Here is a 25,857-nt window from a genome sequence, read left to right as displayed (position 1 = left end):
GCTCCTCTTCGTTGAGGTGCGCGGGCTTCTCATTGCAGAGGTTTCTCATTGCAGAGCATGGGCTCTAGGTGTGTAGGCTCGTAGTTGTGGCTCGCGGGCTCTAGAGCACAGGCTCAGTAGTTGTGGCGCACGGGCTTAGTTGCTCCGCGGCATGTGGGATCTTCCTGTGGGACCAGGGCTTGAAGCTGTGTCCCCTGCTTTTACAGGCGGATTCTTAACCACTGCACTACCAGGAAAGTTCTAAAACTAAAATTTTTAGAAGAAAATATAGGCATGAATCTTTGTGACCTCAGATTAGGCAATGGTTTCTTACATGTGACACCAAAAGCACAAGCAACAAAAGAAAACATAGATTAATTTGACTTCATCAAAATTAAACACTATTGTGCATCAAAGGATACCATCAAGAGAGTAAAATGACAGCCTATGGAATGGGAGAAAATATTTGCAAATCAAATATCTGATGATATCTGATGAGGGACTGGTATCAGATTATATAAAGAACTGCAACTCAAAAACAACAACAAAAGAAACCAAACAACCTAATTCAAAAATGGGCAAAGAACTTGAATAGACATTTCTCCAGAGAAGATATATTGGGTTGGCTAAAAAAGTTCATTCGTTTTTTTCCCGTAAGATGGCTCTAGTAGCGCTTAGTTGTCTTTAACTTCCTTCAAAACAATTTTGTTAGATTGTATTGTGACAGCTGTCATATCAGTGTGCATTTAAAAAAAAATTAACAAAATTGGAGAATTTTTGTGTAGCCATTTTAATATTGAAGATGGAAGAAAAAGAACATTTTTTAAATTGTTTTATTATGCTTTATTACTTCAAGAAAGGTAAAAATGCAACTGAAATGCAAAAAAAGATTTGTGCAGTGTATGGAGAAGGTGCTGTGACTGATCAAACGTGTCAAAAGTGGTTTGTGAAGTTTCGTGCTGGGAATTTCCTGCTGGACGATGCTCCACGGTCGGGTAGACCAGTTGAAGTTGATAGCGATCAAACTGAGACATTAATTGAGAACAATCAATGTTATACCATGCAGGAGATAGCTGACATACTCAAAATATCCAAATCAAGCGTTGAAAATCATTTGCATCAGCTTGGTTATGTTAATCGCTTTGATGTTTCGGTTCCACGTAAGTTTAGCAAAAAAAACCCTTCTTGACCATATTTCCACATGTGATTCTCCATTTAAACGTAGTGAAAACATTTTTTTTGTTTTTTGGTGTTTTTTTTTGTTTTTGTTTTTGTTCTTTTTTTTTTGGTGGTACGCGTGCCTCTCACTGCTGTGGCCTCTCCCATTGCGGAGCACAGGCTCCGGATGCGCAGGCTCAGCGGCCATGGCTCACGGGCCCAGCCGCTCCGCGGCACATGGGATCTTCCCAGACCGGGGCATGAACCCGTGTCCCCTGCATCGGCAGGCGGACTCTCAACCACTGCGCCACCAGGGAAGCCCAAACATTTTGTTTTTAAAACAAATTGCTTCGGGATGAAAAGTGGATACTGTACAATAATGTAGAATGGAAGAGATCAGTGGGGCAAGCGAAATGAACCACCACCAACCACACCAAAGGCTGGTCTTCATCCAAAGAAGGTGATGTTGTGTATATGGTGGGATTGGAAGGGAGTTCTCTATTATGAGCTACTTCTGGAAAACCAAACGATTAATTCCAACAAGTACTGCTCCCGATTAGACCAACTGAAAGCAGCACTCAATGAAAAGCGTCCAGAATTAGTCAACAGAAAACGCATAATCTTCCATCACGATAACGCCAGACCTCATGTTTCTTTGATGACCAGGCAAAAACTGTTACACCTTGGCTGGGAAGTTCTGATTCATCCGCCGTATTCACCAGACATTTGCACCTTTGGATTTACATTTATTTCAGTCTTTACAAAACTCTCTTAATGGAAACAATGTCAATTCCCTGGAAGACTGTAAAAGACACCTAGAAAAGTTCTTTGCTCAAAAAGTTAAAAAGTTTTGAGGGACTTCCCTGGTGGTGCAGTGGTTAAGAATCCTCCTGCCAATGCAGGGGACATGGGTTTGATCTCTGGTCTGGGAAGACCCCACATGCCACAGAGCAACTAAGTAAATGTGCCACAACTACTGAGCCTGCGCTCTAGAGCCCGCGTGCCAAACTGCTGAGTCTGCGTGCCACAACCACTGAAGCCTGCGCGCCCTAGAGCCTGCCTGCTGCAACTACTGAGCCCTCCTGCCACAACTACTGAGGCCCATGTGCCTCGAGCCTGTGCTCCGCAACAAGAGAAGCCACTGCAATGAGAAGCCCGCTCAACAAAGAGTAACCCCCACTTGCCGCAACTAGAGAAAACCCGTGTGCAGCAATGAAGACCCAATGCAGCCAAAAAAAATTTTTTTAAATAAATAAAAAGTTTTGGGAAGATGGAATTTTGAAGTTGCCTGAAAAATGGCAGAAGGTAGTGGGACAAAGTGGTGAATACATTGTTCAATAAAGTTCTTGGTGAAAGTAAAAAATGTGTCTTTATTTTTACTTAAAAACCAAAGGGCTTCCCTGGTGGCGCAGTGGTTGAGAGTCCACCTGCCGATGCAGGGGACACGGGTTTGTGCCCCGGTCTGGGAAGATCCCACGTGCCGCGGAGCGGCTAGGCCCGTGAGCCATGGCCGCTGAGCCTGCGCGTCCGGAGCCTGTGCTCCACAACGAGAGAGGCCACAACAGTGAGAAGCCCGCATACCGCAAAAAAAAAAAAAAAAAAACCAAAGGAACTATTTTGGCCAGCCCAGTACAAATGGTCAAGAAGCACATGAAAGGATGCTCAATATCACTAGTGCTTAGGGAAAGGCGAATCCAAACCACAGTGAGATACAACGTCACACTCATGATGGCTATAATAAAAAAAGATGATAAGTATTGGTGAGATATTGGCACCTCATACGTTGCTGGAAGGAATGTATAGTGGAGCAGCCACTGTGGAAAACAGTGTGGTGATTCCTCAGAAATTAAACAGAGTAACCATATATGCACAGAACTTGGGCAGAAATACTCATAGCATCACTCATAATAGCCAGAAAGTTGGAACACCCAAATGTTTATCAGCTGATGAGTGGATAAAGAAAATGTGGTGTGTCTGTATAATGGACTGTTATCTGGCCGTATAATGGACTGAAGTATTGATACATGGTACAACACAGATGAACCTTGAAACCATCACGATAAGTGTAGTGAAATAGTCACAAGGGAGCACGTATTGTATGATGCATTTGTATAAAATGCCCAGAATAGGCCAATCTATATAGAGGCAGTGTATTAGTTTCCTGTAGCTGCTGGACAAATTCCCACAGACTTGGAGGCTACAGTCTCTGGACTCATGGCTTTGGCCTCTTGGCCCAAGGCTCTCCCCGGTGGTCATATTTGTAGCCAGTAGTTTTACCAGCCTGTTTCCTGCCTGTTGACTTTGGGAGTCTGACACCCTTTTAAAATTTCATCCAGTCTCTCCCTTTTAGTCTAAACTGGCAGTATTTCTGCTGGTATGACGCTCTAAACCGTGAATATGTGACATATTCATGCCATCAGACAGAAGGTTTCCCCACAGATGTTTCATCCCTGTAATTTCATCCCTATTCCTGGCATCTGTGAGACGACTGAGAGGATTCATCACACGCCTGATCTCTTTGGCACTAGCATAGTCTGTGCAACCACACCCTCAGCCTTCTCTCCAGAGCACACATTCCTACAGTCAATCTCCTAATTTTAGTGTTTCTTTGTAATCTGAATAGCCTGGGAATTTCCGAAACCAAGTCCAGGTTCCTTTATGCTTAACGGTTCTTCCCTCAGTTTCTTTCTTTACTCCCAATTTCACTGTAAGCAACAAGAAGAAAGCAGGCCAGGACTTCTCTGGTGGCGCAGTGGTTAAGAATCCGCCTGCCAGTGCAGGGGACACAGGTTCGAGCCCTGGTCCGGGAAAATCCCACATGCCGCGGAGCAACTAAGCCCGTGCGCCACAACTACTGAGCTTGTGCACCACAACTACTGAGCCCACATGCCACAGCTACTGAAGCCCGCGTGCTCTAGGGCCCGTGCTCTGCAAAAAAAGAGAAGCCACTGCAATGAGAAGCCCGTGCACTGCAACAAAGAGTAGCCCCTGCTCGCCACAACTAGAGAAAGCTTGTGTGCAGCAACGAAGACCCAACGCAGCCAAAAATAAATAAATAAATAATTTTTTTAAAAAAAAGAAGAAAGCAGGCCAGACCATCCACACTTCGTTTGGAAGTCTACTCAGCCAAATATCCAGGTTCATTGCTTACAAGGTCTGCCTTCCTCTCAACTAGGGTACGATTCAGCTAGACTTTTGGACACTGTATGACAGGGGTTCTCTGTGCTCTTGTTTCCAATCACACGTTCCTCTTTCCCCTGAGCCCTCACCAGAAACACTTTTAACATTCACCTTTTTCCCAGCATTCTGTTCCTGATGACATCTGTATTCTCTAAGATGACATGAGCTTTCTGACCAGCTCCTTTTCTTCCTTTGAGTCCTCAGTAACAGAGTGTTTACCATGGGTGTTCCCACCAACAGTATTCCCTGTGGCCTGGCTCCCTCTTGCCTGCCCCTTATTTCTGGTGAACCCTCTTGCCTGCCCCTTATTTCTTGTGAACCAGGTGTTCGATCAAAAGAGCACAGTATGCAGGGGTCTTGTTAGCAAGAAGGCATTAGAGGTGGTGCCTTATATTTGTATATATTGTATATATTTCTGGGTGTCTTGATTTTCCCACAAGGCCACAGTTGATCAGGAGTTGGGAGAGTGACAGTCTGACTCTTTTATGAAGTTTCCCATCCACTTGTCAGCTGATGATTCCATCGTTTAACTGGGCGTTGCAAACTGGTACTTGTCCTGAATTCTGGCTTTTCTTCCACATTTATTAGATGGAATTGTCTTGCCAGGAAAGGTTTTCTTTCATCCACCAGTGCTACTTGGTTGCTTGAAACACAGCCTGTTCGGGACCGTCAGGAGTACTGACTGTCTTGTGGAATTGCTGCCCTTCGTACCCAGGGGCAAGTGCCGGGGCCTGGGGGTGGGGTGAGGCTGCTTCTCTTCCTGTGAGTGGTGTTGTGAGCATGGCTCTGCATCAAGCGAGTTTCAGGCCTTGCAGCCGTTCATTTTGATGTGTCCCCAGTGGCTGCTCACAGGCACATTCCTGACCCCTTGGGGCCCCTGTCACAACCCCTTAGTCTTTTGTAGCTTGCTTGCATCTTGGCCCAGAATCAGCTGTTGCTCTAAGGAGCCCTGTTCCTTTTCAAGGGTGAAATGGTACTTGGGGCTTGCAGTGTGGGCATGGGGCTGCTCACAGCTTCTGCGCTTTTTTGTGAACAGAGCTAGGGAGTCATATGTTTTTGAAACAACAACCTCAAAACCCCATAATTTCACATTGATATTTCCAATTACAGGGTTTTACTTTTATTTTAAACATGTATCTGCTCTCTTTTGTGAATATCTTGTCTTCTAATGTCATTGGCATAATTACTCTAAAATACTTTCAGAATAAACAGACCAATATTAGCACTAATGTTAGTAGCAAATAACAAAATGTGGAATGAAGTTTAAGATTTCTTTACAGCTCTGTGTGTACTTAGAATGTACCGCTTCCCCTACGGACATATGTTTTTTTTGTTTTGTTTGCTTTTTGTTTTTTAAAATGATCAATCAAAGGAACTCTTTTCCCTATGATTCTGACACCAACTTGATATCAGCTCATATGTTTGGTTGGTTTTGCATTTTTAGGAATTGTACTTTTTTTTTTAAATTTTTGGCTGCGTTGGGTCTTTGTTGCTGCACGCGGGCTTTCTCTAGTTGTGGTGAGCCGGGGCTACTCTTCGTTGCAGCGCGCGGGCTTCTCATTGCAGTGGCTTCTCATTGCGGAGCATGGGCTCTAGGCACGCAGGCTTCAGTAGTTGAGGCTTGTGGGCTCTAGGCTCAGTTGTTGTGGCGCACGGGCTTAGTTGCTCCGCGGCATGTGGGATCTTCCCAGACCAGGGCTCGAACCCGTGTCCCCTGCATTGGCAGGCGGATTCTTAACCACTCTACCACCAGGGAAGTCCCTGTACTTTTTTCTTTTGATTTGGCTTTGTCTTCAATTTGGTAAAAGATTACATACTTCCAATGTGAAAGCTGTATAACAAGGTGGGAAGTTTCATTTCCAGGCCACTTCCTAATACCTCTGGGGATTTAATTGTTGATCTGCAGCATTTCTTTTTGCAGGTATAAAGCAAATATACATGTTCAGATTCCCCGAGTCTTATACAAAAGGTATAACAGTGTAGCATCTAGTGTGTGGCCTGTGGCATCTTACCTGGAGCATGTGTGTCCTTCCTGTTGCTCCCTCCACATCCATGAGGGGATTCGTCCTCCACCTTTGCTGTCAGGCCCTCATACAAGACTTGTACAGGTTAGACAAAGTGTATAAACTGCAGGAAGCTTTTTTCCCACATTTCTGTCTTCTCACCTGCAAACCAGCCCGCTAGTAGTACCTGCCTCACTGGGCAGTTGGAAGAATTAAGTGTGTTAATTATTTGTAAAGCATTCAGAGCTGTGCCTGGCCCGGAGTCAGTGCAGCGTGTGAGCTGTCACTGCTGTGCTCTGGCCGTACCCAGCCTGGATGCTTGTATTTTTGCTGTCAGGAGGGGGAGATGATAAAGGTGGAGTGAAGATAAGGGAGGTACATGCTCCTCGGCCCATTTCTGGGACTGTCCTGGAGCGGGGGTGCCTTGGAGCAGAAGAGGGGTCATAACCTCTCTGTCTGCATGGAGGCTGGGAACTCTCACGCCCAGGGAAGCCAATCTAGACATAGAGTAGGGCAGGTGCCCTGGGGAGTCAGAGGAGGATCAAATCAGCAGGCCTGAAGCACTCTACCCTCAACGTGCTGGGTGATGTATTTACCCACAGGAGCGCCCCTTGGTGGCAGTGTGACTGACCACTCCCTGTGCCCGCTTCTCCTGTCAGGTGGTTGCTGCTCCCCTCTGTCCCCTTCAGGCCTCCTCATGCTGGTCTGGTCCCCAGAGCCTCTGCTGCACTGGGCTGTGGGCAGCCTCAGTGGGCGCAGACCCTGGGTGCCTTGTGCCCACCTGGCTCCAAGCACTCGGTCCTGGTTCTGTGCCAGGGGCTTCGGGGACATGCTCCTGAGCCCCATTTACTGTATCTTGTGTCGGAGTAAAATATCTGGTTGCTGGTTTTGTTTTGTTTTGTTTTATAACTGAAGTATAGTTGATTTACAATGTTGTGTTTTTTCCTTACGGCAAAGTGATTCAGTTATACGTATGTATATTTTCTATTATGGTTTATCACAGGATATTGAATATAGATCCCTGTGCTATACCTTGTTGTTTATCCATTCTGTATATAATAGTTTGCATCTGCTAACCCCAAACTCCTGGTCCATCCCTCCCCTAGCACCCCCCACCCCCGGCAACCACAACTCTGTTCTCTATGTCCATGAGTCTGTTTCTGTTTCATAGATAAGTTCATTTATCATATTTTAGATTCCACATATAAGTAATACCATATGGTATTTGTCTGACTTACTTCGCTTAGTATAACAATCTCTGGGTCCATCCATGTTGCTGCAAATGGTATTATTTCATTCTTTTTTATGACTGAGTAATATTCCATTGTATATATACATACTACATCCTCTTTATCCATTCATCTGTCAGTGGACACTTAGGTGCTTCCATGTCTTGGCTGTTGTAAATAGTGCTGATGTGAACATAGGGGTGCACGTATATTTTTGAATTAGAGTTTTCTCCGGATATATGCCCAAGAGTGGGATTGCAGGATCATATGGTAATTCTATTTTTAGTTTTTTGAGGAACCTCCATACTGTTTGCCATAGTGGCTGCATCAGTTTACATTCCCACTAACAGTGTTGGAGAGTTCCCTTTTCTCCAAACTCTCCAGCATTTGTTGTTTGTGGACTTTTTAATGATCTGGTTGCTTTTTAAACCTGCTTCCTCTTGCTTCACCTTTTATGGAAGTAGAAAAAGCTCAACAAATTCTTTTAAGATTTCTCCAACCCAAAAGATGGCCAAGGCCTTACTGAGATGTCAGCTCTTGACCTGGCAAGCTCCCCGTCCTTGGCCACCTCATTTCGGAGCTTCCTTTAGCCCCCACTTTCCTTGTGCCCCACTCACCACCCTGTTGTCCTTCAAGGACCAGCCTGGTCAGGTGATCGGTGGGATCTTTTCCTCCCAGAAATTTGTGGGGGGCATTGGGAGAGGGAGTGTTGAACACATCTCCCATGTGTCCTGTCCTTTGGTACCTGCCCTGTGGCCTCCCTGGGCCTTTCCCCCACGTTTTCCTCTGCTGATTCCATGGCTGAGAAAACAGTGGTGGGTGAAGTTTGAGATCAATGAGGGCTGATGGGGGTTACAAAGTGTGCTTATGTTGTTAACATTCGTCTGAGGCCCCCTTCATGTGTTTCCCTTGGAGGTGTTCTCATGACGGCAGGTTCACTGTCTGTCCCAGGCTCACGGGTTGTCCCCTGTGATGGGTCCTGGGCTGCGGGGGTCGTCTCCTCTGGCTGCTGTTGAGTGGACTCAGTGTCATGGTGACTTAGGCGGGGGTCAAGTGAGCAGGAGGGGTGAAAGCTCTGCCCTTTCTGCCTGCCTTGCCAGAAAGATGGTCCAGCTTCTCTGAAATAAGATTTTAGTTACGAACATCCCTTCTTTGACCCCAAGACAAACTCACAGTAGTGATTTCCCTGGAACCCCTGGAGTGAGTGTCCTTGGTTACAAAGAGGACAAATGGTGGAAGGCAGGCCCTGCTGGGAGGCTCCAGAAACACAGCGAGAACCAAGAGGGCCCTGGGCAGTGGCCTTCACCTGCTTCCTTGAGCGGCACTGTGCCCTCTCCCTGGGCCGTGCAGTGAATTCAGATCAGTGGGAGCTGGGGAAAGCACAGCCAGGGCGCCCAGCCAGATTTGCATGCAAATATGACGTCAGCAGTGGAAAAGCAACAGGCCGGTGTGAAAAGCGAAAGTACTTTGGTACAAATGGAGCAAAGACAAAAGCGGCCCTCCTGTGTCTACTTCTGAGATGCCCTGTGACCCCGGGCCAGCCCCTCTGCAGAAAGACGGGTGCCTGAGCCCCCCTCCGTGACCCTCGCCAGGGTTTACAGCAGGGCGGGGGAGCAGCGTCTTCTAGTGTCTTGGTACCTTCTTGGTTTTCTGTTTCTTTGTGCCTTTTGTTGTTCTGTGGTAGCCGAGCTCTGCCGGCCTTTCCCAGAGGGATGGATTCCAGAGGAGGCCGAGCCAAGCTGGCGAAGACAGACAGACAGGGACAGACAGACGGGGACGGCTGCCATCCCTGCCTTCAGGAGGAACGCAGCAGGGCCAGGGCGGGAAGGGGCGTCACTCGGCCTCACTTCTGCGTCTGGGATTAAACTGCTTCCTGTTTTTGCTTTTAGGATGAATACCTTTCTCTCGTGGCCAGGCTCATTATCCATTTTCGAGACATCCGTAAGTAAAACATCACATCTCTGGGTGGTTGTGGTCGCCATGAGAGCCCGGCCAGTCGCGGCCCCAGTGCCTGAGGCAGGATGTCTGTGGACAGCGCCTGCTTTCTGGGAAGTTCTTCATGGCTTCGCATTTGATTCCATGTTTCCCATCCTCCCAGAGCCTCAGCCTGAAACGTGCTGATTGTGGCCTAATGGAGATGTTAGTGTCCAAGTGGTCTGGGCTGGACTGCTCTTTTTGCTTGTCTGCTTAATCTCCCTTTTTGAAGGACTGCTGCTTTGATCTCTAGGCAGTTCCTGAATAAGCAAAGTCCACCCTGGAATAGACACTTCCTTCCCTGATGCCTGGTTTTTTTGACCCATGGAGGCTGGACCTAACTGTGTTCCCGTCAGGCTGGAAGCTTCTGGGGCCAGCTTTCTCAGCGCCACCCTGCACTCCCTGCCCTGGTGAGGGCCCAGCCCCACAGCATCCCAGTTCCTCTTCTCCAGGGCCGCTCAGGGCCGCTGGCCGCTGCGCGGTGGGTGGGGGGCGGTGGGGGGTGGGGCGTGGTTACAGCCACAGCGCCTCCTGCCGGCCTGCAGTGGGGTGACCACAGGAGGCAGGTTCCTCCCACGTAGCCTGTCCATGGCGTGGCTGCTCCCTGTGGCTGTTGAGACAGCTGTGGCGTCAGCGTCACTCATCTCAGAGGGAGACATTGGGGACCCCAGAGTCCTTGCAGGGCCATTGCTTCTTTCCACACTAACTTTTTACCAGACTGGCTAGCAAGATGAACCTCACTTGATTTCACTTTCTTTGCTGTGTTTGGGAAGGGCCCATGGTGTTTGGAACAAGAGGAGCCGCCACTAGAAGCCTGGGGCATGAGCAGCCTGGCCACGACCCCGTCTGTACTGGCAAGGGCTCGGCCTTTCGGGCTGGCTGGCCCATTTGGGAGCTGGCCCTGGCACGGCAGTGCACAAAGCCCTTTGGCGGGGGTGCCCACAACTGCCTCACCCCCGGCAGAGGGTGGAACTGTTGTGGCAGTTCCCTGCCCGTCCTGGGGCTGGCTGGATCCAGCTTCTAACCAGCCTTGGACAGACTCAGTTTCCTCATCCAGAAAATGGGGATGCTGCCTCCCTAACCAGAGTGGGCTGAAAATGGAGGTGTTGTGGGCCCAACGTAGATCCCTGAAGCGCTCTTGTTTGTGGCTTGGGACCTGTGCTAAGAGCCCTGGCCTGGGAAGGAGGGAACTAGAGGAGACCCAGCACCAGCCTCCACCTGGGGGCTGTTCTCCAGGGCCCAGGTTGACCGTGGGGTGGTTCTGCACCCTCTCGCTCCTGGCCTCCTTGTGTGTCAGTGCTGCCAGGGGTGGGACACATACATGTATTCACACATGTTCACACACACACACACACACACACACACACACACTCTGAAACTCTGAGGTATGTTTTGTCTAGTTTCTAGGCAGGGTCAGTTCAGTGTTAGCAAATGATCTCTGGGCGAATGCCTTCAGCACTGACTTAGCGTGGAAATATATGGTTACAGAAAAACTTTGTTTACTTTGGTTTCTTTTTTTTTTTTTTCTTTTATATATAGATAACAAGAAATCACAAGCTTCTGTCAGTGGTAAGAGTTTCTCCTTTTGGAATTAAAGTTTTTCCCAACCTTGGCTACAGAGTAGCAGGAATGGGATGGTGGGTGCTGCGTGTGCCTGGGGTTAAGCTGTTACCGGAGGAGGAAGTTCCTGGAGAGACAACCTCGGGTTCCTGAGAACTGCCAGCTCCTGGCCCACCAGGCACCCTCCTCCTGGTGACCGTGGAGTTGGACGATACCACCCCATCCCATTCCTCCCGCAAAAAAAAAATGATGAAAACTCACACGATTATTGAATATTATCTAAAATTTTGAGCTCTCTGGGAGAGAACTAGTATGGTATAATGCTGTGCTCAGCATAATAATCTGTAGTAGCATTTAGAGAATAACTATGAATTCACTTTCTTAAGTTACAAAGTTTCTTTGTAAGTTAAGAATTGTCATTCTTTTTTATTTTTTAATTTCAAGGTTTTATCTCATGGGAACCCTGTTGATTTAGCCCAGGTCTCGCTGAGTGAGCTGCCAGTGAAGGGGTTTAGCAGATCCCAGTGGCCAACTAAACTCCGACTGCCGGGCGGGGAGCCACCCTGGCGGGCTGTTTGTCTTACTGTCGGCGGCACATGCCGCATGCCCAGGCTTGCCTTGGCCGAGCTGGCTGCACCTGCCTGGGGTCCCTTGGCTTGTGCAGCGATTGTTGGCCAGCCAGGGCTGGGGGGTGGTGGTGGGGGTGGGTATCAAGAGTGCTTGGCCAGGAGAATGTGTGTGTTTATTCGGTTCTGTGGCAGGGTGAGCCGGCCAGGCCACACCTGCCTGCAGGTGGCTCTTTGCTGTTATAACAAGAGCCTCTGGCTCCTGCCCCAGGCCCTGGCCATTACTCACTCAGCTGGCGAGCATCTGCGGACCCCTCCCACACACCCTTGTTCTCAGGGGTCTTTCCTGAGAACTGCTCCTCAGTGGGGTCCTGCCCAGACTTAGCAAAGATGGGCTTCTGGTGCACAAGGGGACTTGTAACCTCCCTGGGACATCTACTCCTGCCCCCTTTTCTCTGGCCCCAGGCTCGGCTTACTGTGAAGAGCCCTTGACCCTTGTTTTCTCTGGATTCCCAGCTGTGTCTCACCCAGCAGGAGGGGCCTATGGCCAGGAGGGGTGGGGCCACCGCCTGCCACCGAGGGCTTGCTCGTCCCTTGGAGTCTGTCAGGACCTGGCATAGGCTAGGCTAGGGTGTGGGCTGTGCTCCCTGCCTAGGAGGTGTCCCAGCCCCTGGGGTGTGGTATGCAGCTGGGCTGGGGCTTGGGGGACTCCTGGGACTCCGGCCGCTCACCATTTGGGACACTGAGGGTGTCGAGCCTGGAGGTGGGAGGAAGCGTGTGCCCGGGAAGGCCTTATGGCCCACGGAGCCTGGCCCGGTTTGGCGGACACTGCCCTGAGACGCTGCACCCTGTGCCCCGCAGACCCTATGAATGCGCTGCAGAGCCTGACTGGCGGGCCCGCCGCGGGAGCAGCCGGCATTGGCCTACCTGCTCGGGGCCCCGGCCAGCCCCTGGGCGGGATGGGCGGCCTGGGGGCCATGGGGCAGCCGATGCCACTCTCGGGGCAGCCACCTCCTGGCACCTCGGGGATGGCCCCCCATGGCATGGCCGTCGTGTCCACGGCCGCTCCGCAGAGTGAGTACCACGCTTCTCAGAGAACCTGCCGCGCTCTCCACAGGCGGCGCGTTCTCTTCCCAGCCGGGGGTGGGGGTGGTGAGGGGGCGAGAGGAGCTGGGGAAGCTCCAGCCTGCTTTGCCTCCCAGAGGGCGAGGGACACCGAGGCCCTCTTGCCCAGGCTGAGGGAGGACTTGGAGGAGGATGGGGTGGCCTGGGACTCCATCCAAGGGGCTGTGCTTTGTAGTCAAGATAGAAACAGCTCCGTCTCAGGGTGTCCTCAGCCGCAAAGCCCCATCTGTCCCTTCCAGCGTTGCCCTGGCCCCAGGCCGCCCAGGCTGTGGCTCGCATCCTGATTCCCCTCCCGAAGGAGGCGCCTGATCCTCCGCACAACTGCTTGGGCCAGGAGCAGGGTTGCAGCGCCGGCTGCCTCTGTCCCAGGACCCTCTTTTTTTTAAAAAAATATTTATTTATTTTTGGGTGTGTTGGGTCTTCATTGCTGTGCACAGGCTTTCTCTAGTTGCGACAAGCGGGGGCTACTCTTTGTTGCGGTGTACGGGCTTCTCACTGCGGTGGCTTCTCTTGTTGTGGAGCACGGGCTCTAGGTGCGTGGGCTTCAGTAGTTGTGGCACGCGGGCTCAGCGGTTGTGGCTCGCGGGCTCTAGATCGCAGGCTCAGTAGTTGTGGCGCACAGGCCTAGTTGCTCCGTGGCATGTGGGATCTTCCCAGACCGGGGCTCAAACCCATGTCCCCTGCATTGGCAGGTGGATTCGTAACTACTGCATCACCAGGGAAGTCCCCCAGGACCCTCTTGATGGACATTTATGCTTGTAGACTTTTATCTAATACTGCTAAGTGCTTCAGTACTTTTTTCCCCTTATGTAACTTTTTATTTTTGAAATAGTTGAAGAGTCACAGGAAGTTGGAGAATAGCACAGAGCTCCCATGTGCCCTTCCCCCAGCTTCCCCAACGAAAACATCCTAGTACATCACCAAAACCACGACAGTGCTGTCAACTCAGGCAGACTTTATTCACATGTGACCAGTCTTTGCATGCACTCTTGCGCATGGGCGTGCATGTGTGTGGTTCTGTGAGGTCTTATCACATATGGAATGGAGTTAGCACGTGGAACCGTCACCACCAACAGGCTGTCCTGGTGCCTCCTAATAATCACACCCTCCCTCCAACCCAAAGCCCGGCAGCTGCTGATCTGTTCTCCGCCTTAGTAATTGTGTCATTTTGCGAATGTTACATAAATAGAATCATGCAATATTTGACTTGTTGAGACTGGCTTTTTTTCACTCGGCCTGACGCCCTTGGGAGCCTCCAGGTGGTGTTGGTAATTCCTTCCTGTTCGCTGCTGAGTAATATTCCCTGGACTGCTGGGCCACGCACAATTCACTTATCCGCTCACCCTTGAAGGACACATGGGTTGTTTCAGTTTGGGCTGTTAAACTAAAGCTGCTGTGAATGCTTGTGTGCATGTTGTGGTGTTCCCATGTATTCTGTCTCGCATCCCTCTCAGGAACCCTGTGATGAGGGCAGCCACGGCCTTGAGCACCCTGTTCTTTGTTGGGTTCCCTGTGTCCGGGTCACCTTGCCCTTCTCAGAGGCCACATGCATCCTCTGTCCCACCCACTCCTGCACTGGCACCTTCTGCCCCCAGACACCCCCTTCCTCCCAGAGCTTCATTTCTCTTCCTTATTGACGTCTTGCCGTCTGACGCTTGGCTCAGTGGTTGGTTCTTCATCTCGAGCTCCCAGGTCCCCTCTTGTCAGCACACTTGTCTTTCTCTCTCTCTCTCTCTCTCTCTCTCTCTCTCTCTCTCTCTCTCTCACACACACACACACACACACACAGGCAGGGCGGCTTTCAGAAGGATGCTCCTTTTCATGTTATACTCGGGTGCGCTGGTTGAATTTCTTTTTTATCACAAACTTAGATTTTATAATAAAAAATAGTTTTAAGCTGTATGAGTTTAGAATGTTTTGCAGTCTGACTCCTGAGACTGTCAGTTCAGCAGTGACGCTTTGGTGGGCTGTCTTGCACCCTCCCTAGTCCAACCTTGGCCCACATCCTGTCTTCAGCTTCCGAGGGGCTTGGTCTCCTGTGTGGCACCAGTGGAAGTTAAAGTGGTCTCTACTCTCATGTGCTGCTGCTGCCTCTACAGAGACCCACCCTGTGACCTCTGGTGGCCTGGTCTACCTGAAATAAGTGTAGTGCTTGATGGGTAGTTGCTGCCCTTTTCTGACACCTCCAAACGCCACTGTGTGATGAAGCCTGCTTCGGACCTTAGTTCCACGCCCCCAGAGTGTAGGTCCTGGGTCAGAGGACTCGCAAAGGGCAGCCCAGAGCCTGCTGTGCATCTCCAGGTGACCTGGGTTAGTCACAGGAAACACACACTGCTGACTGTGGATAAGGCTGGGGCTGAGGTACAGGATACTTTTAAACTATACTTTTTTGTTTCCTTGATGAATTTTATATCATGTGTTTGTAGAACCTACTTTAAAAATAAGCCGTATTTCTGGCTGTTGCTGAGGAGCCCTCTCTCCTTCTGTGTAGACTGTGTTTTGGATTGTTGGGCTGGCAGAAGGTAGGGGCAGCTCTTTGCCCTGCTGTGCCTTGGCACGCTGCAAGGTGGGGGAAAGCAATCCTGGGATCCCTCCGTCCAGGATGTGCCAGGGCCCTTGGCAACCCCCAGCTCCGCCAGAACCCGGGGCAGATTGGAGGAGGGTGCTCCCAGTTTAGGCCTGTGAGAATTGCAGATCAGGGTCAGTCATTGAGCACACAAAATCAGCAGGCATGGAAGGAAGCAGACACACCTCAAGGAGGAGCAGAAACAATCACCAGATGTGGAGATGCCCCAGGACATAGCCATTGTTAGATATGGCCTTGGGGTGCTTAAAAAAATAAAGGTTGGACTTCCAAATGAACGGACACTGTGATACTGTATCAGGAGTGACCAAATAGATTTGAAAAATAACCAAGTAGAACTTGTAGAGACGAGAAGTAAAGTCATCGAAAGAGGAAAGTGTGGATGAATAAACAGATTAGATACAGCTGAAGAAAGAGTTTGAACTAGAAGCTACATTTGAAGACGTTACCTAGAACGTAGCCTAGAGAAGAGGCCTCAGGAACAGGAGGGTGAGAAACGTGGAGCATGAAATCAGGAAGTCTGACGGGCATCTAAGTGCAGATGGAAGCACAGAGGGTGTGAGGAGACGATGGCCGATGAAAGCCCAGTGGACCACACAGGTTAAATAAGGCATCCATGCCCCAACCTGTTGTGAAACAGCAGGACACCAAAGGCCAGAAGACTGTCTCAGAAACAGCCATTTCTGTCAAGGAGCGAGAAGCAGACTCAGCAGACTCGGTGATGGAGTCAAGAAGACAGTAGAGGTTGTTAGAGCCCTGAGCACAGAGCTGCCAACAAAGCCGAGGAGACCTTCACTAAAAGTTTTTAAGGGCATACTTCTTTTTCCCCTCACCATTTCCTCTTACCTCTCAGACCATCCTTCCCAAGATGCCAGGTGTAAATGGGAGAAGAAACATTTTCCATATAAGGGCATAAACACGCACAAATCTAAGGTAGTGATTCTAAGCGATTTTGCACCCTGGTGAGTGTTTGGCAATATGTGGAGACAGTTTGGCTGTTACAGCTGGTGGCGGGGCGGGGGGGGATGCTGCTGCTGGCATCCAGTGGGCAGAGGCCAGAGATGCTGCTGAGCATCTTCCGTGTACAGGGCAGCCCCCACAGCACGGTGTTGTCTGGCCCAAGGTGTCAGGAGGGGCAAGGCTGGGAATCCTTGGTGTAAACAAAAATTACCTCTGTAAAATAATCCTTAGAGCTACCCTCTACAGGTTCTGAGCACTGTTTGGGTCTGTAGTAGATTATTTAATTCTGAGTCCAATGTAGGGGTATGTAGTATAGCTGAGGAAACTGAGACACAGAGCAGTGACAGAGTTGGGATTTGAGTCCAGGTGTCTGGGTCCGAGGCTGTACCCCTGGCCTTTATTCTATCCTGCCTCTTAATATAAGTCTGCTGTGTGGGCATAAGATAAACAGGGACCATACCAAATGGAGTCAGGAAGGGCAAATATCAAGGATATCAGGTCTATTGTGTGCATGTAAAACCTACTTTAAAAAAATGTTTAGAGAGGATTCTAAGGTCCTCATATTTGGGAAAGAGGTTTAAATGTGGATAAACTTTATACTTTGTTAAATTAAATATGCATGATAAAATTGTAAAAGTCGTTGCTAAAACAGTAGAAATAGTTTGTAAATTCCAAATCCATAGGAAAAAATGGAATGAGACAGAAACAACAAACAAAAATCCAAACGAACAAAAATCAACCCAGTCCTCCAACAAAACAGAATTCAGAAGAGGAGAAAAAAATGTCCATTATACCTCAGTAAAGCTCAAAAAAAGAGGAAACTTAGAAGGGGAAAGACAGATACAAATAAGTTGAAAACCATAAGTAATCACAGTAAAAGTGAAGGGATAGGCTTTCCTGCTGAGACTGAATGGAAACGTAAGGAGAGGGTACAGCTCTTTAATCCTTACAGGAAACACACCTGAAATAGAAGATGCAAAAAGACTTGAAAATAAAAGGTGTGTTGGGCAATTTCCCCTCCCAGTTACTGAGTTAACCAGACAAAAATAATGAATTTAGAGAGGAGTTGAAGGATGTAGTGAGCAGCTTCGTCTAAGCCTGTGGGTGGGAAATGTGCTCACAATGGGTCCTGCATGGATGTACTCCCCACCCTGACGCTCTTCAGAAATTGTGCTGAAGGAGAGAGCCAGTCCTTCTGTGTGGTTTAAAAATGGCAGAGTCATTAGAAATGGAGGTCACCTTAGTAGCTGGTGAGGTGTGGCACCACAAGGGCTCCTGTGGTGTTGGAACTGTGCCAGGTCTTGACCTCCATGGTGGCTGAATCTTGCCAGGTGAGAAAATTGTATAGAATTTAAACTACACACTCAGGCAAATGGGCACACATTCTGATTGTGTTATGGCGTTATACAAAGTGCTACTATTGGGGAAAACTGGGCATAGTGTCTCTGTGTTCCTCCTTTTCATCTTTATTGAAATATAGTTCATGTACTCATATTCACCCACTCGAAGTGTACTGTGCAGGGGTGGTCGGTGCACTCACAGCATCAATTTTAAAACATTTTCATCATCCAAAGAGACCGGATCACTGAAAATCTTGTGAATGATTGTTTTTTTTATTGATTTGTTTTTAATTTTTTGGCCACGCTGCGTGGCTGGTGGCATCTTATTTCCCTGAGCCCGGATTGAACCCATGCCCTCTGCAGTGGAAGCATGGAGTCTTAACCACTGGACCACCAGGGAAGTTCCTGAATGATTGTTTGTATCAGCATTATTTATAACTACCAAAAAGTGGAAACAACCCAGATGTCCATCAGCTGATGGACAACACAAAATGTGGGAAATCCATATAGTGGAGTATTATTCGGCAACAAAAAGAAAGGGAATACTGATCCGTGCCACAGTGTGGGTGAACCTTGTAAACGGGATGCTGAGGGGAAGGAGCCAGTCACAAAAGATCCCAGTTGTGAGATTCTGTTGATACGAAGTGTCCAGAGCAGGTGGTTCCATTGAGACGGGAAGCAGATTACTAGTTGCTGGGTCCCAGGCCTCTTGGCTGGCCTGTTCTTTCCTGTTCATTACTACTGTGATTCACTCTATAGTAAGTTCCGTCCTGTCATCGTCACCCCTGTCCCTCCCGCACTGGCGGGGGCGGCGCCTTCCCCGCTGCACCCAGTGCGAGTTCCCCGACCCGTCTGTCTCCAGCCCAGCTGCAGCTCCAGCAGGTGGCGCTGCAGCAGCAGCAGCAGCAGTTCCAGGCACAGCAGCAGGCGGCGCTGCAGCAGCAGCAGCAGCAGCAGTTCCAGGTGCAGCAGAGTGCCATGCAGCAGCAGTTTCAGGCTGTGGTGCAGCAGCAGCAGCTCCAGCAGCAGCAGCAGCAGCAGCATCTGATCAAGTTGCATCATCAGAACCAGCAGCAGGTACTAGACGCCATCGTTCTGGACCCTGGCCTTCTCCAGGGCCCCCGAGCCTGGGACGAGAATGAGTGGGCCTACTGTGTGCCGGGGGATGGATCAGGTGGCTCCTGGTGCAGGCAGTTCATGTGAGAGTCTGCCCAGGCCAGAGTGAGGCTACCCTCCACTCGTAGCACGGCCTGGACCACCCCGTGGGTGTGTGTCCTCTGAGCACACGCAGGCCTCCTGACCTGTCCCTGAGTGTTCCAGTGTCTGGACGCGGCACTAATCGAGCCCTGCCTAGTGTCCCGCAGGGGTGGCCATGTCACATTAGGAGCCCTGCTTACAAGAAAACCTTTTCTCACGCACATGCTCTGCAGTCAACGCCCTGATGGGTTAAGCGTCTTTTGTCAGGCCTGTTGTGGGTTAAGGGAGGTAAGCCCTGAAGGACCCCCTGCTCTTTCCCACCTGCTCCAGGCCTTGGCTTATGCCTGCTTTTCCCGAGGCCCCTCCTGGATCTTGGAAGCCCCTCTCCCAGGGCTGACAGTGACTCTTCAGTCCCGCTTTTTTTTTTTTTTTTTGCGGTACGCGGGCCTCTCACTGTTGTGGCCTCTCCCGTTGCGGAGCACAGGCTCCGGACACGCAGGCTCAGCGGCCATGGCTCACGGGCCCAGCCGCTCCGCAGCATGTGGGATCTTCCCGGACCGGGGCACAAACCTGTGTCCCCTGCTTTGGCAGGCGGACTCTCAACCGCTGCGCCACCAGGAAAGCCCCAGCCTCACTTTTCCTCCTCATCCTGAGCCTGGTCCTGTGACCACTCTAGGGACCAAACAGGCATCCCTGGAGAGGCTTTGGAGATCTGCGGTCAGCTGAACCTTGCCCGGCTTCTCTGGGTCTGCGCCTATATGTGACCCCTTACCAAGCCCTCCAGACCCTTCCCTGGACCCTTCCTTTGTCCTCTCAGGCCTAGAGATGGGCCAGCATCTGGTGACCACGGCACAGGTGCACGCTTGGTGCCCTCGGTGTCCCTCTGTCTCCCGGGAGAGCATCCTGGGCAGACTTCCCAACACAGGATTCCAAGGCCGGAGAGGTGATGGGTGCTGCTTGTTCCACCCCAGATGCAGCAGCAGCAGCAGCAACAACTACAACGGATGGCACAGCTGCAGCTGCAGCAACAGCAACAGCAGCAGCAGCAGCAGCAGCAGGCTTTGCAGGCCCAGCCGCCAATACAGCAGCCCCCAATGCAGCAGCCACAGCCTCCCCCCTCACAGGCCCTGCCCCAGCAGCTGCAGCAGCTGCATCACCCGCAGCACCACCAGCCACCACCACAGCCCCAGCCGCCAGTGGCCCAGAACCAGCCATCGCAGCTCCCGCCTCAGTCACAGACACAGCCTTTGGTGTCGCAGGCTCCGGCCCTCCCCGGACAGATGCTGTATGCCCAGCCGCAGCTGAAACTCGTGAGTACCCAGGGCTCGCACAGCCGGGGCTCTTCTGGCGTCTCCTGTGCTGTAGGCGGTCTCTGGGGCGCCCTGGCTGTAGATGGAAGGTCCTCTTCTTCCAGCACCAGGACTCAGGTGGCCCTGGCCCCTGCCGGCCCACACATCCAGATCAGCAAGGGTGCGTGCATTCCGCCAGCTGCTGCATCCAGTGTGCGACACCCCTGCTCCCGTGTGGCACCTTGTCTTCCGAGCAGCATGGCTGATTCGGTGGTAGCCACAGGCATTGTAAGATTGTGGATGATTAGATGGATGGCAACATCCATCTTCTCACTGTTGGGGGGGGGCAGTGTACCACCTCCCCAGGCGTCCACGGTGGTCTGCTGACCACTCAGTTCTGTTCTGAGCAGAGATCATGACCGTATTTTTGAGGGGTGTATTGATGTAAAATACTGTTATTTTCAGTCTTACGCATCTGTGTAAAAGCAGAACCAATCAGTGACATTTACATGAAAGACAAAATATTGTACTGAGTCAAGGGTAGCTGTGTCAAGGGGCCATTTAAATGTTTTTTCAACTCACTTCCTTGGTTTTTGTGGCCTTTTCTATTTGCTGTTCATTGGGTGAAGTGGGGATATGGGCCACACCTGAATCGAGTAGTGGCTGAATAGTAAGCCCCACAGGTGCAGGCTGGAGATCTGGGGAGGGTCTTGAGGAGGGTCACACCTGTCACCTGGTTTCCTTTGAGGAGTCAGGGCTCAGAGTGGGGTTCTCGTAGACCATCAGCGTGCTCTGCTTGCTGCGGTAGCTGGTGGTGACGGCTGTGTGGTGGTGTCCCATTGGGGCAGGCGTCTCGCCAGGAGAGACAGGACTCAGTTGTGCTGACTCAGAGCCAGGCTGGCGTGGACACTTTTGATGAGCCGTGGGATAAGGGACAGCCAGTAGCGGGATATCAGCCAGGGAAGTGGTGGCAAGCCCATCCCCCTTCTCAAGGAGAGCTTAGAGACTCCGGCTCCCACAGACAGACGTGGAGGTGCTCTGCCCTGTGCCCTGGTGGCTCCAGATTGCTGCTCCCTTCCTCCTCAGGTCCGGGCTCCGATGGTGGTGCAGCAGCCGCAGGTGCAGCCCCAGGTGCCGCAGGTGCAGCCCCAGGTGCCACCGCAGACAGCAGTGCCGACGGCTCAGGCCTCCCAGATAGTGGGTCCCGGAGTCCAGGTGAGGGCCCAGAGCCAAGGCTCTGGAGGCGCCGGCCAGTGCATGTCCCCCGCGCTATGGTGAGGGTCCTGGTTGGATCAGGGCCTGTCCCTGGGGACCTTGGGTGGAAGCCCCGCCCGGCCGTGTCTGGGCCCCCGGCTTCACAGGGCACAGGCTGTTCCCACCTCCCGTGATGCCCCACATCTTCCCTCTTCCCTTCTCCTCCAAGAGGGCATTGGTGAGAGCATCACGATCTCTTCTTACCTCAGCCCTGAGCATGGGGCTGGGGGGATAGTAGCTCTCTAGAAACTGGGAAGAGCACGAGGACGGTGGCATGTGGCTCTGGTGGTCAGCACAGACTTGTGCCATGGCCCCTTGCCCTGCTGACTTGCAGGGCTCACCCCTGTGTGGCACGTGTGGCACATGTGGCCCAGGTCCACCATGCCCACCCTCCGCAAATCAGATGTCGATGGGACGGAGGAGACCTTCCGGCCTTGCCTAGTAGAGGCCACAGCCTCCTTGGTGTCTGGGGTGGGAGGCTGGGCCTCATGACTTCTCCATAGACGCCCCCCTCACCTATGTCCAGTCCCCGGCCTTGGTTCCTCCTGTCTCCACCCAGCAGTGGCAACACTGATAGTCTGGCTCAGAAGAGTGTTGGCTTTAGACAGAGCCGATGTGGTGAGACCCCAGGGGCGACCCGGCCACCCCGGTGCTGTGCGGCACTGGGCTGCCGTGCTGAGTGTCCCTGCCAGCTCCTGCCCTGCTCACTCCCCGAGTCCGTTGAGCTCCCTGTCTGGGGCACTGGACCGTGTGGTAAGCACTGCTGGGATGCCGTGTGTTCCCTTAGCATTGGTGGGAGGCTCAGAAATGGTCCTTCCTGGTCCCCGCCACATGGCTGGAGTCCGTGGGAAACACACCGCTGAGGGGAACTGTGGCGTTTGGAGGTAACTCTTGGTCACTGCGCCACATCACCAGCTTGCCCACCTGTGGTATTATGTGCAACAAACCACGGACATCATGTCTGTAGCTGGGGCAGGGCTGGAGGCCTTGTATGACAATGTTGGCGTCCTCTGCCACCACCCTGTGTGTCCCAGCCTTGTCCCCAGGCCTCCTGGGGCTCTCTGCTCTCGGTGTCCTGTGCGGAGTGTGGTCAGAGTTGGGATGGCAGCAGCGGCATGGAGTGACTGCCCAGCCGGTGGAAGCCGCTGCCCTTGCTGCCTCTCAGGTCTGGTAGGAGAGTGGGAGGCTTGGCCCTCTGACCTGGCAGCTTCCATCCTGAAGCAGAACTTCCCTTTTCACCCCAGTTCTTGGTGTTTGGGAAGCGAGCAGCCGAAGAGTTGCCGTCTTCCAATGGTCCAGGCCCCACCTGCTGGTTCGTAGGCTTCTCGCTTGGGTAGGTGGACTCCCTGCAGCTTCCTGGGCGCCCATCACTCTCCTGCAGTGGCCGAGGGGGATGCGCTCCATTCCCCATGCCAACCCCTTGGCTGTGCTTCCCTTCCTGGTAGTCACATGCCTTTGCTTCTGCTGGAGGTCCCAGTCCAGCCCGCGTTGGGCTTGGCCGTGGGCTTGATCACCTTGAGGGTAACCTTGATTTGTAACCTTCTGCCCCCTCGTGGAGCACGGAGGGCTGACAGCCGGCAGGGCTGAGGCAGGCGTGGGCTCTTCTCCCCAGGTGGGGACTCGGGTAGCTGGGTGGGGAGGAGGCGCCACCACTCATACCTGCGAGCGGGTTTGGTTTTCTGAGGATGTACCTTCAGGGTTTATGGGAGGGGTGTCCACCCCATCCTGAGTGAGAGGCCAGCCTTGGGCAGAGTGGAAATGAGGCCTCACCCTGCCTGCGGGGCCGCACTGTGGGTTCCCAGGTCTGGCGCAGGTATGTGTGGGGTGCTTGTGCAGGTCCCTGGGGGCCAGTTGGCTGCCTTACTGTGAGGATCTAGCAGCAGTGGGGTTCCCAGGGTGCAAGGAGACCCCTGAGGGAGAATCTCTGGATTCACAGCCTTTTTTTTGCAACCTCGGTGGCAACAGTGGACAAGACAAGGCTACAGATACTCTGACCCTAAAACTAGAAAACAGGTGGTGGCTGTAGAAGGTGGGAGAGGTTGAGGGGAGTATAAGCAAGGGAAGCATTTCAAGCGGGAGAGCCTGCTTGGCTTCTTTTCTTTCCGGTTCTCTAGGATTTTGTGTGTGGCTTCTTTCTTTTTCACGTTACAATAGAAGTAAAAGGTTGTCCTGTAATTAGAGTCCCTTGGTCAGTGTTGCCTTCCGTGGCTGTGTGCTGTTCCTCTTATGAACGTATCCTGCTGTCCTTAATTATTGTCTTGTTCTCGGATCCTGAGGTTACTTCTGGTTTTTTGCTGTTAGCCGTGGTGCATGGCAGGTCCTGGACCGTTTGCTGACATTTCCCAGAGTGACTCACGGGGGCATTTTGAGGCTCTCGATCGTACCAGCTGGTCACCTGCCAGGAGGTCGACACATACGTGCGGGGCCCACGCATTTGACCTCAGAACACGGGGTCCAGTGTTGCAGTGTGTGAAAGAGGTGCTGGGATGGGGGCCCAGGTGGCGGCCCCCAGGCCTGGTCTCTCAAGTCTGCCCTCTCAGAGCAGAGGAGGGGGGCCTCACTGTGCGCTTGGTGGTGCTGGGGCCTGATGGGTGGTGGGGCTCACAGCCCAGGCTGGAGTTTGGGATTTGGGTGTTTCAGGAAAATCAGTGAACACTGTTCTGTATGCCTGACTCTGACATTAACTTGTGTAGATGAGAGAGATGTCCCCGTCACATCCCTGTCCAGCGGGGCGCTGGACTAGGACTCAGCGCGAGAGCCACACCCCATGATGGCAGGTGAAAACCAGGACAGGATGCGTCTCCATTTCCCAGCAGCCCCTGTGCTTTGGTCTTCCTGCTTCCTGTTCTTCCAGCATTCGGAAGCTTAGCTGTCATTCTTACGTTACAGACCCCCTTCCCTGATGTGTGTGTGTGGAACAGTGTGTGGAATGGGCTGAGCACACCCTGCGCCCCCTCCTCTCCCACTGGGCCCTCCACCATGGCCACTCGGGGCCTCCCTGGGCGGATGTGTGTTGGGAGGAGGAGTCGTGGCCTGGCTCGTCCAATACTGTAGACGTCTGGTGTGTCTCGTTAGGATCTGTGGTCAAGAGAAAACCAGCTTTCCACCTCGGGAGCTCTGTGACCAGAAAAACAGTCCGCAGAGATCAGAGTCAAGCTTTTCATTCCTGATGACTTTGTTTCTTCTGGGAAGAAATAGTGTCTCTTTCACACCACCTGAGTGCTTCTGGGCCTCTCTTGCTCTGGAAGGAGCACTGTTGAGCTGCCACGGGGCTCACAGCTGGGCACTCCAAAGTACAGGGTGGTGCCGGCCAGCCGTGGCCTTTGGGTGCTATCAGCCACACCCCGGGTGCAGGCAGGGGAGCCCAGCACAAAGCGTGCTCCACGCACTGACATCCCACTTAGCATCTGGTAGGGTGGGTGGTGGGCTCTTCAGGCAGTGCTCAAGTTTCGACAGACAACAGGAGAACGGCTTCCTGGCCCACACCCTGGAAGTTCTTTTGTTGGTGTGGCTGCAGGACTGTCCACTCCCAGCTCTGCATGAGGGCTGCCTCGCACCCACAGCTATTGCTGGGGTCATGTTGGCATCTGCTACTGTCTGGGTCACCCCTGGCTTGCAGTGTCTGCTGCATGCGACCTGTTGGTGAGTGTGGGACATACCTGTGATGCCAGGGGTCTCCCCGCAGACCTTTCTCCTGCCTTGGAGCCCTGCCCTGGCAGACTGCGTGGACGTCAGCACTGCCCTAGCCTCACAGATCAGCTCATCCTCCTGGGGTAGATGTTTTGTTTCCCATGGATCACCCTGCCTCCTTTCAGAACCTGGCTGGGTGGTTTTCATTTAGTTTCATCATCACATTGTGAACAGATGCAGGCCCTGCTCCAGTGCCATGTCCAGCCTCGGTGTGCAGAGTGAGGGGGGCAGGCTAGAGTCAGTCTGCAGAATTGGGCAGGCTGGGAATGGAGGGTGGGGTGTGAGCTGGGCTCCAGGAAGCAGGCTCCGGAGGTGATGCTCAGTGCACAGGAGGTTGCTGGGGTGTGGGGGAAGCTCTGAGTGAAGCTGACAGGGCCTTTGGGGTGGCCCCCTGTGGCAAGCGGCTGGGCCTTTGTGCACTGTCCGCAGGCTCTGGGCAAGGCTGCTCTGCAGGGCTCATTCCGGGGCTGCTGGGCACAGGGCTGGCGGGCAGCTGTCTCCCCGAGCCGTCCGCGCTGCCAGAACTGGCATCTTGTGCCTCTCGGGTGGAAAGTAGTTACTTCCACACACTGTCGATCTTAGTCCTGGGTGTGTGATTTCCTCCCTCTGCGTTCTCGGATGAATATGGCATTGTCCTAGTGATGACAGCGGGATGGGGACCCCGCTGTGTCCGCCCTGACGAGGACTGCAGGGAGAGCCTGCCGTGCAGAGAAGGGAGCACGATGCCAAGCCGCTCCCCTCTCCCCTCTCCCAGTGGGGTCTGCTGGTC

At 52.2% G+C, this 25,857-nt stretch overlaps 1 protein-coding gene across 11 annotated transcripts in view; it reads left to right on the top strand.

Moving 5' to 3' along the window:
* MED15 (mediator complex subunit 15) overlaps nt 1–25,857 on the top strand; it is a 61,615-nt gene that overhangs the window by 30,517 nt on the left and 5,241 nt on the right. For 8 of the 11 annotated variants that reach the window (XM_027088593.1, XM_027088595.1, XM_027088587.1 and 5 more), the window contains 6 exons: nt 9,439–9,490; nt 11,063–11,092; nt 12,511–12,723; nt 18,521–18,735; nt 19,827–20,165; nt 21,231–21,359. In XM_027088593.1, the coding sequence (XP_026944394.1) occupies nt 9,439–9,490; nt 11,063–11,092; nt 12,511–12,723; nt 18,521–18,735; nt 19,827–20,165; nt 21,231–21,359 (978 nt within the window). Of the gene's footprint in view, nt 1–7,872; nt 9,184–9,438; nt 9,491–11,062; nt 11,093–12,510; nt 12,724–18,520; nt 18,736–19,826; nt 20,166–21,230; nt 21,360–25,857 lie in introns of those variants that run through there. The other 3 variants (XM_027088597.1, XM_027088594.1, XM_027088596.1) reach the window with 3 other exon arrangements.

The sequence above is a fragment of the Aethalodelphis obliquidens genome, unplaced genomic scaffold, assembly GCF_003676395.1.
Source record: "Aethalodelphis obliquidens isolate GAN/ISIS:26980383/991018 unplaced genomic scaffold, ASM367639v1 scaffold63, whole genome shotgun sequence".
Taxonomy (NCBI): Eukaryota; Metazoa; Chordata; class Mammalia; order Artiodactyla; family Delphinidae; genus Aethalodelphis; species Aethalodelphis obliquidens.
The sequence above is the reverse complement of the archived record's forward strand: the minus strand, read 5'-3'. Positions and strand labels throughout refer to the sequence as shown.